General features: G+C 33.9%; 1 protein-coding gene across 5 annotated transcripts in view; it reads right to left on the reverse strand.

The window, feature by feature from the left end:
- The window catches only part of SLC38A6 (solute carrier family 38 member 6), a 77,476-nt gene that overhangs the window by 18,604 nt on the left and 43,098 nt on the right, over positions 1–15,774 (reverse strand). For all 5 annotated transcript variants that reach the window (XM_067734120.1, XM_067734129.1, XM_067734149.1 and 2 more), the window contains exons 7-8: positions 4,263–4,345; positions 3,744–3,802 (exon numbers count right to left, since the gene is read on the reverse strand). In XM_067734120.1, the coding sequence (XP_067590221.1) occupies positions 3,744–3,802; positions 4,263–4,345 (142 nt within the window). The remainder of the gene's footprint in view (positions 1–3,743; positions 3,803–4,262; positions 4,346–15,774) is intronic.

Below are 15,774 nucleotides of genomic sequence, written 5' to 3' on the forward strand. Positions count from 1 at the left end.
TCAAGACTTCAGTGGAGGAAGTCACTACAGATGTGGTGGAAAGAGCAAGAGAACTAGAATTAGAAGTGGAGCCTGAAGATGTGACTGAATTGCTGCAATCTCATGACAAAACTTGAATGGGTCCAGAGTTGCTTTTTATGGATGAGCAAAGAAAGTGGTTTCTTGAGATGGAATCTACTCCTGGTGAAGATGCTGTGAAGATTGTTGAGATGAATACAAAGGATTTACAATATTACATAAACTTAATTGATGAAGCAGTGGCAGGTTTGAAAACCTGTTTTGAAAACACAAAAAATTGTTGTGTCTCAGGGAATAGGGAGACCTGAGGAGAGGGAGAGAGACAAGAACTGCCTGTTAGTGGAGCAGTCAGAGCACACACAGCATCTATGAATTAAGTTCGCCCTCTTATATGGGCATAGTTCATGGCACCCCAAAATAATTACAATAGTTACCTCAAAGATCACGGATCACAGATCATCAGTCACTATAACAAATATGGTAGTAATGAAAAAGTTTGAAATATTTTGAGAATTACCAAAATGTGACACAGAGACACGAAGTGAGCAAAATTGAAAACCAATTTTGAAAGAAGTTCTACTGTGGGTAAAGTGCTATCAGGCAGCATTGCATGCTGCAGGAAATCATTCATGAAAGGAAGGGCCAATCGATGCAGCAATCTTCACTGTTGTCTTATTTTAAGAAATTGTCACAGCCTCCCCAACCTTTAGCAACCACGACCCTGATCAGTCAGCAGCCGTCAATATCAAGGTAAGACCTTCCACCAGCAAAAAAGATTACAACTCACTGAAGGCTCAGATGATGATTAGCATTTTTTAGCAATTTTTTTCTTTTACATTATAGGTTATTGCAAGGTATTGAATATAGTTCCCTGTGCCATACAGTAGGTCCTTGTCATTTACCTATTTTATATATAGTATGTATATCTGTTAATCTCAAACTCCTAATTTATCCCTCCCCCTCTTTCCCTTTGGTAATCGTAAGTTTGTTTTCTATGTCTGTGAGTCTGTTTCTGTTTTGTAAATAAGTTTATTTGTGTCATTTTTTTTAGATTTCACATGTAACTGATATCATATGATCTTTGTCTTTCTCTGTCTGACTTACTTCACTTAGTATGTTAATCTCTAGGTCTATCCATGTTGCTGCAAATGGCATTATTTCATTCTTTCTATGTCTGAGTAAGCAATAAAGTATTTTTAAATTAAGGTATGTACATTGTTTTCTTAGACATAATGCTATTGTACACTTAATAGTTTACAGTATAGGGTAAACATAACTTTTATATGCACTGGGAAACCAAAAACTTTGTGTCACTCGCTTTTTTACAATACTAGGTTTATTGCAGTGGTCTGGGACCAAACCCACAATATCTCTGAGGTATGCCTATACGCCAATTAAAAAGAGACTTAAGAAGAAAGTATACAGTGTCTTCACTGTCCCACTGTAGACCAAATTTAAATTGTGCTCCTAGGTAAAATCTGAGCAGACGGTTTGTAAAGCCTAATAAATGCAGAATAAGGGTATTATTTCCATATGACAGCTACAGTAGGAATCTGCATCAAATTAAAGAGTATCTGCCATGACAGAAATGAAAGCTGTGAAAACTACAATAGACATGTTGTATCAATACATTTGACCTGCTTCAAATTATTGGCTATAAAAACCAAATTACTCCTAACTATACAATGCTTGTGTGGTCAATTATCTGTGAGGAAAATATTCAATGTGTGTACACTGATTCTCTTTAATATCCATATGTTAATTTGCAAATATAGGCCACTCTAAACCATGTAGATGCTTCTCAACAATCAAACTGTGATGAAATTATTTGTTGTTTCCCTCTTAATGTGGCACCTAAAAAGTGTGTTTATGGATGTTAAGTAAACTTATTGTGGTAATCATCTCGCAATATATGTAAGTCGTCATTATGCTGCACACCTTAAACTTATGCAGCACTGTAAGTTTATATCTTTATAATGTCAATTGTATCTCAATAAAATAGAAAAAAATCTTAAAAAAAAAAGTGTACATTCCGGCTTCCCTGGTGGCGCAGTGGTTAAGAATCTGCCTGCCAACTCAGGGGACATGGGCTTGAGCCCTGGTCCGGGAAGATCCCACATGCCGTGGAGCAACTAAGCCCATGTGCCACAACTACTGAGCCTGTGCTCTAGAGCCCGCAAGACACAACTACTGAGCTCATGTGCTACAACTACTGAAGCCCGTGCTCCTAGAGCCCGTCCCGTGCTTGGCAACAAGAGAAGCCACCACAACGAAGAGTAGCCCCTGCTCGCCGCAACTAGAGAAAGCCTGCACACAGCAATGAAGACCCAATGCAGCCAAAAAAATAAAATAAATAAATAAGACCAGTAGGATATTAGAAATGAAAAAAAGAATTATTAACAATAGATTATTTATTTTAAAAAGTGTATGTTCAATTCACTTACTTGCAAGATACAAGTTGGGCAATTTTTGCGGGGGAGGGCAATGATTTTAATGTTGATAAATTCAACAAATGATTAAATGTAAGCACTGTTAAGTATTTTTAGTTTTAAGAGCATTCATTAAAGTATAAATATTTCTGTACACTGAAACCAGGGTCACTTTCACTTCATTTAAATAATCTAAAGTTGTTTTATCCTTGTATCTCAGCAGATAGTTTAGCCTAAGTTAAATGCATCCTAAATGTTTTGACAGCTTGGAAATCTGGTTCTGTTATATGGTTTAACTAATGATGTGTTGTCTTGCTCTTTTGGATGGCATTTTTCTTTCATTCATTTCTCAATAACAAAGGAGAATTTAAACAAGCTTATGATTTTAAGAGCTTAATCAAGCCATTTAGGTATGTATCTTGGCAAGTTTAAAATGTTTAATCCTACTTAAGGTTTGACAGACTGACTATGGAATAAACTGCTAAGCAAAAAGAAAAAGGATTTTTTTTCCAAAATTTCACACAAAAATACAGTCTTCGGAATGTTAAAATCTGTTTTAGAAGAATTTAAAAGAAATAAGAAATTCAAATTCTCTTTTATCTTTTTTAAAAGAATTCTCTTATCTTTATATTAAATTATTTAATAAATATTAGAATAAAGTTTACCATCTGAGAGATATTTTTCCTACGTTATAACAAAAATGGGCTAATTTAAAAAAACATTCCACATGTGAAAAAAAAAAAATTTCTTTGCAGCAGGCTTTTCATGAGAGCTTAACCACGCTGAATAAACTAGACCAGTTAGAATTCAGGCACTCCAATTCTTACTAGATCTCATCAACAGTTAAGCCCCTGAAGCTATGGTTTCGTTAATGGAACAAAGTTTCAAAAATTAAGATGACTAGGACCAAATTGATTTTACGGATTAGAACCAGCCTGATTCTCATGCTTGAGTATCCCCCAAAACATACACACACAATACTGTACAGAAATAAATGGATACATACACCTAGCCAAAGAATTATACTCCATCTAAGGTTTTAACAGAATTGGTATGCTCTCCTCTCTAGTTAACCAGAAGAGAAACTGAATTTGAAATGCTATTATTCTAGCTAAGCCTCTTCAAAATAGATACAATGGAGGAAACAGTTTTGCAGAATAAAAGTGCTTTTAATAACACATTGAAATAAAATGGGATACCTTCCCAACAAAAAACAGAGTTAAGAGAAAAAAGACATTAACACAATGAGTTCAATTTTAGTGAGGAGATAAGCAATACACTATATTTTAAACTTACCACAAGAGCAAAGAACACCATAAACAAAAATGATAAACTACTTGTGTAGCCAAGAAAGCCTGTAAAATAAAAAGCAATTTATAAGGAAAGTGATCCTAACGTGCAGCTAAAGCTATACATCTTGGGCATGTTTTTTATTACAGTGCTTGGTATCTGGGGCTTAGGGTTGAGAATAACAACATTCCAACTATCTGTCACAGATCATTTATGTAGCTCTGTACAGCAGAATTGGAACTGGCTTACCACTAATGGTACACTGTAAGGAAAGGCTGCTCTTTAATGTTCCGTTGTAAAGGTTTTATTTTAGTGGGGCAGACAAAATACTACTGCAAACCAAGTAATAGGTTAACTAGGCAGGGCTGAAAGCTGAACAACCTAAAAGTCCAAGTTCAAAATTATTCACAACCACCTTCTGCTAAAAATGTGGTACTATGAAATTTAAAAGCCCCTTAATAGTATTTTCTTTCTTTCTTTTTCTTTTCTTCTAAACAAATAATGTCCTCTTCTATAAAGACTTACCTATTTTAGGAAGAAGTGCAAGAGGGAACACAATGGCAACACAGATGATTATTAGCAGTGTTTCTCCATCAAGATACCAAGACCTATTAGGAAAAAAAGTTCTATTTTAGGCACAGGACTTCAGTGTTTGTGTTTACACACACACACACACACACACACACACACACACTCATACAGTATAACCATTACAACCACCCATTAGGAAAAGCTTACTTCTTTTTGTTAAAATATGTTCTTGTGGGATCCTATTATTCTTGTTAATGAATTCACATTTAAAAATGTATCAAAACAATGAGATGCCATTTTTCAACTACCAAATTAGCAAATATTTTAAAGTAAGACAATAGACAATGTGAGTGAAGAGTGATGAGATGTACACAAAACTAGTAAAAGTATAAACTGTGTAAATTACCTTTCTGGAAAGCAGTTTGGCAATAGATACTGAGAGACTTAAGATATTTGACACTTAACAAATGACTATTAAAAATAGAAAACAATCATCAATAAGAACATTTTTGTAAAAAGATGTTTACTGAAAACATTTAAAATAATGAAAATTGGAAACAAACATCTAAGACCATGACAATTTTAAAATAAATTATGAGAATATGGGACAATCATAAAAAAACGTTTTATAAGTATAATAATATACTGAATATATCATAAATATATTTAGTATGATAACAAGTTTGAGGGAAAATATAGATTCATTAAAAATGGAAAGGAACTGCAATATATTGATAGCCATTATCCCTGGGTGGTAGAATGATGGGTACTTTTTCTTCTTTATAGTTTTCCATATTTTTCAAATTTTCAGGAAAGGGCATGAACTACCAGGAGAAAACATATGACATTTTTCATATAAAGGCAATAGAATAATGAATGAGAAAAGGTAGATTAAAAGTGTGATAGTGTATTTGATTATTTAAAAAAAATGGATGCACATTTTAAAAAAGTAAGAAAGATATACTTAAAATACCAAAAGTGGATATTTCTATGTAGCAGCATCGAGAAATTTTTATTTTATTTACTGGTTGCATATACATGGTTTTAATTTTTCAATATAAAAATACATGTGTTGAAGTTTTTAAAAATTAGACAATTCCCCCAAGACTTTAATAGTAAAGACTTTGCTTTAGTACATAAAAATTAAACAATTCATGAAAGAAGTACAACTAGTAAATACATATGAAGAAAAACCCAATCTCTGGTGCTAATTAAAGAAATAAATAATAAGGCTATAGAAATTAAATGAGTAAAAATATTAAAAAAATAATATTCAAGGATGTGGAATAATTGGTCCTTCACACATTGCTAGTGATCTTGTCAATTAGCATTATCTTTTGGAAAAACCTTGATAATATGTACAAAGGACAATAAAAATGTGGAAATCTACTCTAAGAGAATAACCTAAAATATAAAGAATTCTATGTGCATGAAGCTGTGACTACAACATTATTATAATATTAGAAAGTTGAGGGACAATCCTATATATCTAACAATAGAAAATGCTTATGTCAAAAACAGCACACTCTTTTTAAAAAAAATTTTATTGGATATATGTACATGTATAACTGATTCATTTTGCTGTACACCTGAAGCTAACACATTGTAAATCAACTATAATCCAATAAAATTTTTTTAAAAAAAGCACACCCAATGGAATGTTAAGCAGCTTTTGAAAAAAACATTTAGTAAAATAGAAAATACTAATGATAGAAATACAAAATAAATATTATTAACTATGTTTGAAAAAATGCTTTTTGGGAAAAATTCAAAGGAAATAAAATGATAACAGTGATTAGGTAATTGCATAATTTTAATTTGCTTTCTCTTCTAAATTTTCTGCAATGTAGCTGTCATATTTTTACACTGAAACATATGCATATATACTTATGCATATGGTAACATATATGCACAATGGTAACAAAGTAAAATTCATGCTAATATGAGAGCTGGGAGCATCAAAGACAATAGGTATTACTTTTTCAAGTCATTTGGTAGATGCTCTCAGAATTTCCAATTGGCTATAATGTATCCTTTCACTACCAGAGAGCCAAAGTCTCCCACTGCCTGTTAAATTAAGAAAATGGACAGGACAAATTCCTAGAAATGTACAATATATCAAGACTGAATCAGGAAGAACTAAAAAATACGAACAGACCAATAATGAGTAAGAACACTGAATCAGTAATCAAAAACCCACCAACAAAGAAAAGCCCAGGACCCATGGTTTTATTGGTGAATTCTACCAAACATTTCAAGAAAAATTAATGCCACTACTTCTCAAACTCTTCCCCAAAACTGGAGTGGAGCAAAAACTCCCAAACTCATTTTATGAGGCCAGCATACCCTACTATCAAAGCCACATAAGGACATTGCAAAAAAAACAAAACTACAGACCAATAATCCTGGTGAATATATTATAAAAATTCTCAACAAAATATTAGCAAACTGAATTCAACAGCACATTAAAAGGATCATACACTATGGTCAAATGAGATTTATCCATGGGATGCAAGGGTGGATCAACATATGAAAATCAATCAACATGATATAGCACATTAATAGAATGAAAGATAAAAATCATATGATCATCTCAATAGCTGCAAAAAAAAGCATGTGACAAAATACAATATCCCTTCATGATAAAAACCTTCAACAAATTTGATATAGAGGGAACAAATCTCAATATAATAAAGGCTATAGGTTGAAGGCTTCTTCTCTAAGATCAGGAACAAGACCGGGGTGCCTACTCTTACCACTCTTATTCAACATAGTTGAATAGTTATTCCACTCTTATTCAACATGGAAGTCCTATCTAGAGCAATCAGGCAAGAGAAAGAAATAAATGGCATACAAATTGGAAAAGAAGTAAATCTGTCTTTATTTGTGGATATGATCTTATATATAGAAAATCCTGAAGACTGCAACCAAAAAACTGTTAGAGCTAATCAACAAATTATGTAAAGTTGAAGGATACAAAATCAACATACAGAAATCAGTTGTGTTTTTATAAACTAACAAAGAAATATCTGAAAAAGAAATAAAGAAAACAATCTCATTCACAATAGCATGAAAGCAATAAAACTTATGACTATTTAACAAAGGAAGTGAAAGATTAGTACACTGAAAACTATAAGGCTTAAATGAAAGAAACTGAAGACACAGACAAATGGAAAGATATCCAGTCTGTGTTCATGGATCAGAAGAATCAATAGTGTTAAATTGTACATACTATCCAAAGCTATCTATAGAGTCAATGCAATCGCTATCAAATTCCAATGACATTATTTCCCAAAATAGAACAATCCTAAAATTTGTATGGAACCACAAAAGACTCCAAATAGCCAAAGCAATCCTGAGAAAGAAAACACAGCTGACTTCAAACTATACTACAAAGCTTTAGTAATCAAAACAATATAGTACTGGCATACAAATAGACACACAGACCAACAGAACAGACTAGAGAGCCTAGGAATACCCCCTCCCCACCCCATATACTGTCAACTAATATTCAACAAAGGATCCAAGAATATTCAGTGGGGAAAGAAGTCTTTTCAATAAATTGTACTGGGAAAATTGGATAGCCATATACAGAAAAATGAAACCTATCTTACAGCATTCACATAAATTAACTTGAAATAGATTAAAGACTTAAATGTAAGACCTGAAACCATAAAACTTATAGAAGAAAACACAAGGAAAAAGCTTCTTGACATTGGTCGTGGCAACAGTTTTTTTTTTAATACGACACCAAAAGCACAAGCAACAAAAGCAAAAATGAAAGGAACTATATCAAAATAAAAAGCTTCTGTACAGCAAAAGAAACAATCAACAAAATGAAAAGGCAATCTACGGAATGGAAGAAAATATTTCCAAATCATATATCTGATAAGAGACTAATATTCAAAATACATAAAGAACTCACACAGTTCAATAGCAAAAAATCAAACAATCCAATTTTAAAATGGGCAGAGGAAATAGACATTTTTTTTCTCCAAAGAAGATATATGAATGGCCAATAGGTATGTGAAAAGATGATCAACATCTCTAATCATCAGGGAAATACAAATCAAAAGCACAATGAAATACCACCTCACACCTGTTAGTATAGGTATCATCAAAAAGACAAGAGAGGGACTTCCCTGGCAGTCCAGTGGTTAAGTCTTCGCCTTCTAATGCAGGGGGTGCAGGTTCGATCCCTGGTCAGGGAGCTAAGATCCCAAATGCCTCGCGGCCAAAAAACCAAAATATAAAACAGAAGCAATATTGTAACAAATTCAATAAAGACTTTAAAAATGATCCACATCAAAAAAAAATCTTAAAAAAAAAGACAAGAGATAACAAGTATTGACAAGGATATGGAGAAAAGGGAAGACTTGTGCACTGTTGGTGGGAATGTGAATTGGTTCAGTCACTATGGAAGACAGTATGTTGGTTCCTCAAAAAATTAAAAACAGAACTACCATATGATTGGTCCAACAATCCCACTTCTGGGCATACATCTAAAGGAAATTAAAACAGGATATCAAGAAGATATCTGTACTCCCATGTTTATTGCAGCATTATTCACAATAGTCAAGATATGGAAACAACCTAAGTGTCTGTCAATGGATGAATCGATAAAGAAGATGTGGTGCACACACGCACACACGATGGAATATTATTCACTCATGAGAAAGAAAGAAATTTTGCCATTTGTGATAACATCAATAGACCAACGTGAGCATTATGCTAAGTGAGATAAGTCAGACAGAAAGACAAATACTGTGTATCACATATTTGTGGAATCTAAAAAAGCTGAACTTGTAGAAACAGAGTAGAATGGTGGTTAGCAGGGGCTGGTGGGTAGGGGGACTGAGGAGATGTTGATCAAATGGTACAGACTTGCAGGTAGAGGATGAATAAGTTCTGGGAATCTAATGCAAAGCAACGTGATTATAGTTAACATAACTATTTTATATACTTGGAAGTTGCTAAGAGACTGGATGTTAAATATTCTCACTACAGAAAAGAAATGATAAGTACATAAGGTAATGGAGGTATTAGCTAACACTACAGTGGTAATCATACCACAGTATATAAGTGTATCAAATCTACATGTTGGACACCTTAAACTTACACAATGTTGTTATATGTAAATATCTCACTTTAAAAAAAGAAAAAAAGGAAAGAAAGAAAAGGTTTTCCTCTACATGGGCTTCAGCCCATGGCTTCTAACACAAACTTTATGATTCACTGTGTCTCTTTTACACCTTGGTGTATGAAGAAGTCCTCTTTAATGTAACTTTAAAAGGTACTATTGGACTTCCCTGGGTGTGCGATTTCGATCCCTGGTCAGGGAACTAAGATTCCGCATGCCATGCAGTGCAGCCAAAAAATAAAAAAAGGTACACAATAAAAGGTACTGTTGGGTGCTGACAACTTCCTCTTTAACAGAACAAGAGATGGAGCAACAGCAGAAGCAACACCATGAGCACAGCTCACCCTTCTCCACCCTAACTCATGTCTTTAGGAAATGCATGTGCCAGAAACTAAAACCTACACATAAGTATTTCTAGCTAATGGGCCTGCATTTGCACATGCCCCTCAAGTCCTGGTATGCAGGACGTTCTAAGAGCGTTCAGAGATTACAAATACAACATGACACTCCTCGGCATATTCATCTTCTAATCACTCTTGAATACATATGAAAATGAGAACTTCAAAATAACCCTCACTGAAGAACACCTGGCAACTAAATTTCTGAAGCTGGCAAAAAGCCCAGGGCTCTATGCCTGAAATCTCCTTCCTTCTGGGACCCAAAAGAGACTCAGACAGTTGCAGTGCAAGGGAAAAAAAAGGCCCAGAGGCACACCAAAGTAGATTCCATCTGTTAATTCTGCTGTCCCTGCTGTCACGAAGGGAGAGCTGGGCAAAGGGAGCACGTTAATCCTCAGGACCAAAGACTCTTTTCTCCTGTATAAGAATCTTAGGAACACTTTGAAATTGTGAACTTTATAACATACACTATTATATACTTTATAACTTTATAATTTGAGATCACAATTCACTCATGTCTGTAGAAGCCACATGATTGCCCAGAGCACTGAACTGGGGGCCAGAAGATAACTTCACCTCCTCCCAGCAGTTAACTCAGAATCACAGAATTATTGAATGTTAGAGCTAGAAGGGACCTCAGAGATCATCTGGTTCAACAACTTCATTCTATGTCTGCAAAATCAGCAAAAGGATGATGATGATCTTAGTAATAGAAGCAATGGAAATACTCTCTATTCTTCAAGAGTCACTCTGAATTTATGGTATTTTTTCAGATACTGCCTCATTTTTCTCAAGATTGTGATTTCTTTACACTCTCTTCATAGGATTAAACTTTTAATTCCTAATATTAAAAATAACTATTGCAAAAAATAATTTCTCTATCCCTGGTTTGGCTACTGGTTAATATTAATCATTTCTTATTTTTATTAAGTTATCTTAATACAGGCAATTATAAATACAATGCTTTTCTTTACCATTCATCAAAAATAAAGGCATTGGGTTTCCCTGGTGGCGCAGTGCTTAAGAATCCGCCTGCCAATGCAGGGGACACGGGTTTGATCCCTGGTCCAGGAAGATCCCACATGCTGCGGAGCAACTAAGCCCATGCGCCACAACTACTGAGCCTGCGCTCTACAGCCCATGAGCCACAACTACTGAGTCCACGTGCCACAACTACTGAAGCCCATGCACCTAGAGCCTGTGCTCCACAACGAGAAGCCACCACAACGAGAAGCCCCCACACCGCAACGAAGAGTAGTCCCCGCTCGCCACAACTAGAGAAAAGCCGCATGCAGCAATGAAGAACCAACGCAGCCAAAAATAAAATAAAATTAAATTAAATAAATAAATTTATAAAAAAAAACAGAAAAACTTTCTCCCCCACTTCCCTCTACCCTGTAAAAAAATAAAAAATAAAAAAATAAAATAAAGGCATTGAGCTGCATGAGCTGCTTGTAAATCTTGGAGATTAATCCTTTGTAAGTTGCTTCATTTGCAAATATTTTCTCCCATTCTGAGGGTTGTCTTTTGGTCTTGCTTATGGTTTCCTTTGCTGTGCAAAAGCTTTTAAGATTCATTAGGTCCCATTTGTTTATTTTTGTTTTTATTTCCATTTCTCTAGGAGGTGGGTCAAAAGGATCTTGCTGTGATTTATGTCATAGAGTGTTCTGCCTATGTTTTCTTCTAAGAGTTTGATAGTGTCTGGCCTTACATTTAGGTCTTTAATCCATTTTGAGTTTATTTTTGTGTATGGTGTTAGAGAGTGTTCTAATTTCATACTTTTACACGTACCTGTCCAGTTTTCCCAGCACCACTTATTGAAGAGGCTGTCTTTTCTCCACTGTATATTCTTGCCTCCTTTATCAAAAATAAGGTGACCATATGTGCATGGGTTTATCTCTGGGCTTTCTATCCTGTTCCATTGATCTATATTTCTGTTTTTGTGCCAGTACCATACTGTCTTGATTACTGTAGCTTTGTAGTATAGTCTGAAGTCAGGGAGCCTGATTCCTCCAGCTCCGTTTTTTGTTCTCAAGATTGCTTTGGCTATTCGGGGTCTTTTGTGTTTCCATACAAATTGTGAAATTTTTTGTTCTAGTTCTGTGAAAAATGCCAGTGGTAGTTTGATAGGGATTGCATTGAATCTGTAGATTGCTTTGGGTAGTAGAGTCATTTTCACAATGTTGATTCTTCCAATCCAAGTACATGGTATATCTCTCCATCTATTTGTATCATCTTTAATTTCTTTCATCAGTGTCTTATAATTTTCTGCATACAGGTCTTTTGTCTCCTTAGGTAGGTATATTCCTAGATATTTTATTCTTTTTGTTGCAAAAAAACAAACAATCCAATCCAAAAATGGGCAGAAGACCGAAATAGACATTTCTCCAAAGAAGATATGCAGATTGCCAACAAACACATGAAAGAATGCTCAACATCATTAATAATTAGAGAAAGGCACATCAAAACTACAATGAGATATCATCTCACACCAGTCAGAATGGACATCATCAAAAAATCTAGAAACAATAAATGCTACAGAGGGTGTGGAGAAAAGGGAACACTCTTGCACTGTTGGTGGGAATGTAAATTGATACAGCCACTATGGAGAACAGGATGGAGGTTCCTTAAAAAACTACAAATAGAACTACCATATGACCCAGCAATCCCACTACTGGGCATATACCCTGAGAAAACCATAATTCAAAAAGAGTCATGTACCAAAATCTTCATTGCAGCTCTATTTACAATAGCCCGGAGATGGAAACAACCTAAGTGTCCATCATCGGATGAATGGATAAAGAAGATGTGGCACATATATACAATGGAATATTACTCAGCCATAAAAAGAAACGAAATTGAGATATTTGTAGTGAGGTGGATGGACCTGCAGTCTGTCATACAGAGTGAAGTAAGTCAGAAAGAGAAAAACAAATACTGTATGCTAACACATATATATGGAATCTAAGAAAAAAAAAAGGTCATGAAGAGCCTAGGGGTAAAACGGGAATAAAGACACAGACCTACTAGAGAATGGACTTGAGGATATGGGGAGGGGGATGGGTAAGCTATGACAAAGTGAGAGAGTGGCATGGACATATATACACTACCAAATGTAAAACAGATAGCCAGTGGGAAGCAGCCACATAGCACAGGGAGATCAGCTCAGTGGTTTGTGATGACATAGAGGGGTGGGATAGGGAGGGTGGGAGGGAGGGAGACGCAAGAGGGAAGAGATATGGGAACATATGTATACGTATAACTGATTCACTTTGTTATAAAGCAGTAACTAACACACCATTGTAAAGCAATTATACTCCAATAAAGATGTTAAAAATAAATAAATAAATAAATAAATAAAGGCAATACAGTAATGCACAGTAAAGTTAGTTTAAATTTCATGTGCATGTCACAGTCAACTGAATTGTGCTTGGCAATGGATATTTTCCAAGGAACAGAAATGATTAAACTTACAAAATAAAACTCCAGCTTGAGAAATACAAGCCAGTACAAAGAAGTTGCAAAAGCACATTTTATAACTCAAGATTTTAGAAGAATATGCTAACCTGAAATTTTTTCCTAAGTGGGGGAAAAAAGAGTTATCTAACAAAACCCCTATTTTCCTACTGTGATCTATTGTAAATATACACTCTCTTCAAGCCAAAAGAATTAGAGTAAAAAGTTTTATACTTCCTGGAAAACTTGTTTGATCTGTGGATTTAATCCTATATGATAAAAATGTTCCAAGTATGAAATATAGAGTATAGATCCTTAGCTGTATTGCAAATGCTTTGGCATGCAGATTTTTTCCCGTATTTTAATGAAAACCAGATTTATTTATAAGTTGCTTTAATTTCATTCTCGAATGGAACAAGAGTATCATATGTTCTGAATTAGGATCTTACTCACATCCCATATCAATTATGTAACTCAAATGCAAGACAACTTAATTGTGTCAATCATATTCCGCTGACAAGATCATTAAATGTTAACAGAGAGCTTCCAACTTTTAACAGCCATAGATTTTTTTGAATATAAGTTATTCTATGAAAATATAGATGCCTCATAAAAAATTGGTATAAGTATTATAGCTTCTGACTTCTAATAATAAGTTTTGAAATTAGGATATTATGAAAATAAAGTTTCTTTTTGATAACATCTTTATAAAGGTTTAGTTTTCACAAAGGCACATCAAATCTCACGATAACACAGAAAATAAGCACAACAGAAAATTCTTAACTGCAATGCATTGTAATTCAAACCCTAAAAGTATATCAATATCAGATTAATCTCACAGAGGAAATATTGCTCTGTAACTCTACCTAGAAATAAACTGCCCAGATAGTTAAATCAATTACCATAACATTTGTGTCTTAATTATTTTACAGCATTAAGGTTTAAAGACTAATGATTTAACTGCATTCTAACCAATTAATATAATTAGTCACTTACTAATGCTTTTCAAAACTTTGAAATCCAAAATAAGTGAATATACGTTACATTTAAAACAAGATGAGGCTGTTAAAAAGATGTGCAATTTTAAAACATCATAACGGAGATGATGCAAACTGGCCACAGTATTTTGAAGTATACAGTTTTAAAAATTCATTTCTGACATGTAAAAATAACATTTTTATCAATTTTCTACTAATATGAATAAAATGGAGTTAATTTTTATTTGTTTCTTTAAACAAATCAGAGAAAAAAACCAATAAAGTAAATGACAACTGATTTAAAATGAAGTTATGGTAAAAGCATCACTTTTAGAAAAAGACGACCTAAGTTTTAACAGTTCTGTCACATACTACCTTAATTATTTCTAAAATTTTATATGTATTTTTGTCCTTGTGATATATGACAATAAAAAAGAAAATAACGAGAAGTCACCAAATTCAGGACCAAGAAAAAGGAGAACACATGTAACAACTAGTAGGATTAACATAGTTTATGCAATACATTCAAATATGACTCTGACCTTCCTGGCAGTCAGAGCAAATAGGGAAAAACTACCTTTATATAGTTATTATTACTGGAATTCCTTCTTTTTTTTTTTTTTTTTTGAGGTATAACTGACATATGACATTACGGAGTTGCTTAATTCTCCACATTTACACTATGCTATCAGCTTACAAAAGCATGTATATTTATAATATCTTATTTGGTCATCTCAACAACTTTGTTAAGAAGGCAGTACTGGCACCACCATTATGCCAGATGAAGAAACCTCAGGCCCAAAATTAAATTATATGGCCAAAAGAAGTTAAATTAATTTCCTGAGGTTACTGAATATGAAATGGAGAGAATTTACTCTTAGTCTAACATTCTTTATTTCACCTCTTATTGCCTTGAGTTCTTAGCCCTAAATTATAAAAGAAATTTACTGCGTAGAATTAAAAAAATTTTTTTTACACAGCAGGTTCTTGTTATCTATTTTATACATATTAGTGTATATATGTCAATCCCAATCTCCCAATTTATCCCACCACGACCCTGCTCCCTGCCGCTTTCCCCCTTTGGTGTCCATACGTTTGTTCTTTGCACAGAACTTTTTGAGTAATAGAAGTTGCCTTCAATATTTTTACAGCAAATACAAAGGCAAATTTCACATAAGTATGTCATTTAGCAACTGTTGATCAAAATAAGAGCAAAAAACTTAAAAGTAACTAGATAAAACTATAGATAAAATAAAAAACAAGGTAGCTGTATCTGATGTGATAATGAATGTGGAAACCTATACAAAGGCACAATATATTCCAATGATGAAAAATCATTAAGGGCTTCTACTTACCTTTTTTCAATCACATATTCTTGATGGTTCCTATTCAGATTTAAACTATACCATATTTTCCTTATAAATATGTATTTGCAGTTGTCTAAGTAGAATTCTTTCATGGAAGCCAACTTGTAAAATCTAAAACTCAATTTTGAAAACTTGTCCTGCAGTCCAGAACAAGTTCAAATATTGGAG

The sequence above is a fragment of the Pseudorca crassidens genome, chromosome 1 (assembly GCF_039906515.1).
Source record: "Pseudorca crassidens isolate mPseCra1 chromosome 1, mPseCra1.hap1, whole genome shotgun sequence".
NCBI classification, from domain to species: Eukaryota; Metazoa; Chordata; class Mammalia; order Artiodactyla; family Delphinidae; genus Pseudorca; species Pseudorca crassidens.